The sequence below is a fragment of the Rhea americana genome, unplaced genomic scaffold (assembly GCF_003343005.1).
Source record: "Rhea americana isolate MKP2758 unplaced genomic scaffold, rheAme1 scaffold_515, whole genome shotgun sequence".
Lineage (NCBI taxonomy): Eukaryota > Metazoa > Chordata > Aves > Rheiformes > Rheidae > Rhea > Rhea americana.
The window spans coordinates 164,499-167,087 of record NW_028186663.1 but is presented as its reverse complement, the minus strand read 5'-3'; the positions used below and the strand labels follow the sequence as shown (position 1 = coordinate 167,087).

The following is a 2,589-nucleotide window of genomic DNA, read 5'->3' as shown; positions in this document are numbered from 1 at the left end:
ACACCCCAGCCTGGCCCGCACAGCCCTGGGCATCGTCCCCAGCCTCCTCCCAGGGACCCCCTTGAGCCTCCCCGCAGCCTGGAGCAGCAGCTTGATGAGAGTCGTCCTCCCCCAGCCTGCTCCCACAGGATGGCCGGGCCCAGCTCTGCTCTGCCGCCTTCCTGGGGCCCGGGGACGCCGGCGCGGGGGCCTGGACCGCCCTCAGGGGTCGGTCCTGCTGACCCCCCCCCCAACGGCACCGTCCAGCCCCCCCCGGGCCAGGCCCTGCCGCAGGGGCCGCCGTCCCACCCAGCTAACGCTCCCCTCTTGTTGCAGGTGCGCACAGCGGACATGGGGGGCTACGCCACGTCCCTGGATTTCACCCAAGCTGTGATAGCTGCCCTGGATGCCTAAGGCCCGAGTCTGCCGCTCGGCGGCCGGGCGCGCTCGCTTTGCCTGCAACGGTAATTTATTGCTTTCAGCAGCGCTGCTGCACCGAGCCCACCCGCACGTGTAATAAAGCAGCCTCTACCGCCCCACAGGGTTTCTGCGTGAGTACTTCAAACAGAAACGGGGAGGGGGAGCTCCTGCCGGCTCAGCCCCCCTCACAGCCGGCTCTCCAGGAGCGGCACAGCCCCCCCCGGGCCTGCCTGCCCCATCCTGATCCTCCCGGGGCAGGGGGACCCCCCACTCACGCAAAACCGGGGCCTTGTGGCAGCCAGCCCCCTCCCTCAGGCGCCTTCACGTGCTTTTACCCACACCTGCTGCAGCAAAACACAGAACAGGAGCATCACCAGCCTCAACCGTTTATTGAGGTTCAGCCACGCTGTGAGCTACGTCCTCGCCCCGTCCCGCTCCCAGCAGGGTCTAGGGCTCCGCCGCACCGCGTGGGCGCTGGGCATGGCACAGGGGTAGTTGGCCCAGAGCCCATGGCACCGCCGCACCCCCAGCCCCCTCCTCGTGGACGGGCCCCGGCGGCAGCGCTGCGGGCCAACGCTGCGTCAGGGGTGCAACAAAGCTCGAGCACTGGAACGTGGCTGGGCCTGGTCATGGGGCAAACGAACGCACCCAGGACACGAGGTACCAGAACGGATTTAATGGGGGCCGCCCCGCTGAGTGACACTCTAGGACATGCAGCTGCCGTGAAAYGCTGGACACCAGCAGATGGGTCATGTACAAAGCCGTGCTGAGCGAACCACCAACCCGTGTGAGTTCGCACTGCTACGCACCGGCCCTGCTCCAGCTCCTCCTCACTTCCCTAATCCTCCTCCTCCTCCTCCTCCTCCAAATCCTTGGCCTTTTTCTTCTTCTTTTTGTCCAGCTGAACAGTCTCTCCTGCTAGTTTCCTTTTCTTCTTGGGCAAGGCCTCGTCCTCCAGCCCATTCTCTTCTGGCTCTGATGCAGCCTCCAGCTGCTGCTTCTTTTTCTTCTTCTTTTTCTTGGGCTCTGTCTCATTTTCCTGAAGGGAAAGGGGAGCCAGTGAGAGCCAAACGCCGGGAGGGGCCAAGTCCGCGCGCTGTGCTGACCGGGCTGGGGCTGCCGGGGCCACGCGTGGAGCAGCTCGGGGTCACAGCTCAGAACCGGCTGCGTTGTTAGGCCTGGAGCAGGGAGGCCCAGAGACTGCAACCACGCAGCACCCAAAGGCAGGCAGAGTCGCGGGGCTCRGCCGGGCTCCAGGTGCCCACGCGGCTCCTGCCACGCAGCGGCTCTCCAGCCTCGATCCTTCCCTCTGCCCGCCTCGACCCTGGACCAGGGTCACCCCAGGAGCAGGGAGGCACCAAGGCTGATCCTGCCTCGCCACGGCTGAACGTCAGACACCGGGCGTTCACCTGTGACAGGCTGACAGCGAGCCCCAGGACCGGCCCCCGCTGCAGGAAAAGCGGGAACAGCGCCAGCCCCAGAACCGCCGCTTTGCCTCCGTCGCTGCCATCCAAAGCACCACGGACCGAGGCTGCATGCGGCCACCCCGTCGCACTGCGGCTCCCACCCCGCGTGCCCCCTGCCTTCACCTCCGGCTCCAGCACCGAGTTCTCCATCTCCTCCGCAGCCGCCGCCAGCGCCTCCAGCCGCCGCTTCTCCCGCTTCTTCTTCTTCTTCTCTTTCTTCTCCTGCTTCTTCTTGACTTCAGCCACCACCTCGCTGGCCTGCCCAAGGGGCACAGGCAGCTCCCTCAGCACTGCGGAAGGTGCCACCCAACCCGCTCTGCCCGTCCCAACGGCGCCCGTCGGATCAGCCTCATTAAATCAGTTTTTTGCCTCCACCGGTGGGTCAGGATGGCAAATTCACATCACGCCCGACAGCGGAGCCGCAGCCCGGCCGCCCCGCCCGGCCCACCTCACCTCCACCATGGCCTCCTTCATGACCTCCAGGTTCTTGCGCGGCGGCTCCCCGGTCTCGTAGAAGGCCAGCCGCTCCTCCACCTGCTCCCGGAGCTTGTCCCCAAAGACGCTCGTGGGCACCTCTGCAGAGACGGGACGGGCTCAGCGCCGCTCAGCCCTGCCCCAGCCCGCCCCCCGCCTCCCCCGGCCCCAGCGCTCTGCTCAGCTCGCAGGAGTCACCATTCACTCAGTGAAATGCTGTTGACGAAAAATATTCCCATCACAGCAGAAG

General features: G+C 66.3%; 2 protein-coding genes and 2 non-coding genes across 4 annotated transcripts in view; 1 reads left to right on the top strand and 3 right to left on the bottom strand.

The window, feature by feature from the left end:
- The window catches only part of IDH3B (isocitrate dehydrogenase (NAD(+)) 3 non-catalytic subunit beta), a 10,498-nt gene extending 9,980 nt beyond the window's left edge, over positions 1-518 (top strand). The window contains exon 11 of the mRNA XM_085318054.1: positions 316-518. Within this exon, the coding sequence (XP_085174180.1) occupies positions 316-393 (78 nt within the window). The 3' untranslated portion in view covers positions 394-518. The remainder of the gene's footprint in view (positions 1-315) is intronic.
- Positions 519-769: 251 nt separating this feature from the next.
- Positions 770-2,589, bottom strand: part of NOP56 (NOP56 ribonucleoprotein) — a 5,664-nt gene continuing 3,844 nt past the window's right edge. Inside the window, exons 9-11 of the mRNA XM_085318053.1 lie at positions 2,319-2,445; positions 1,989-2,123; positions 770-1,438 (exon numbers count right to left, since the gene is read on the bottom strand). Coding sequence (XP_085174179.1) covers positions 1,238-1,438; positions 1,989-2,123; positions 2,319-2,445 — 463 coding nt within the window. The 3' untranslated portion in view covers positions 770-1,237. The remainder of the gene's footprint in view (positions 1,439-1,988; positions 2,124-2,318; positions 2,446-2,589) is intronic.
- On the bottom strand, positions 2,206-2,275 carry LOC146588411 (small nucleolar RNA SNORD57). Its single transcript, XR_014897425.1, has one exon. It is a non-coding gene; the product is annotated as a small nucleolar RNA SNORD57 (small nucleolar RNA).
- Positions 2,516-2,586, bottom strand: LOC146588410 (small nucleolar RNA SNORD56). Its single transcript, XR_014897426.1, has one exon. It is a non-coding gene; the product is annotated as a small nucleolar RNA SNORD56 (small nucleolar RNA).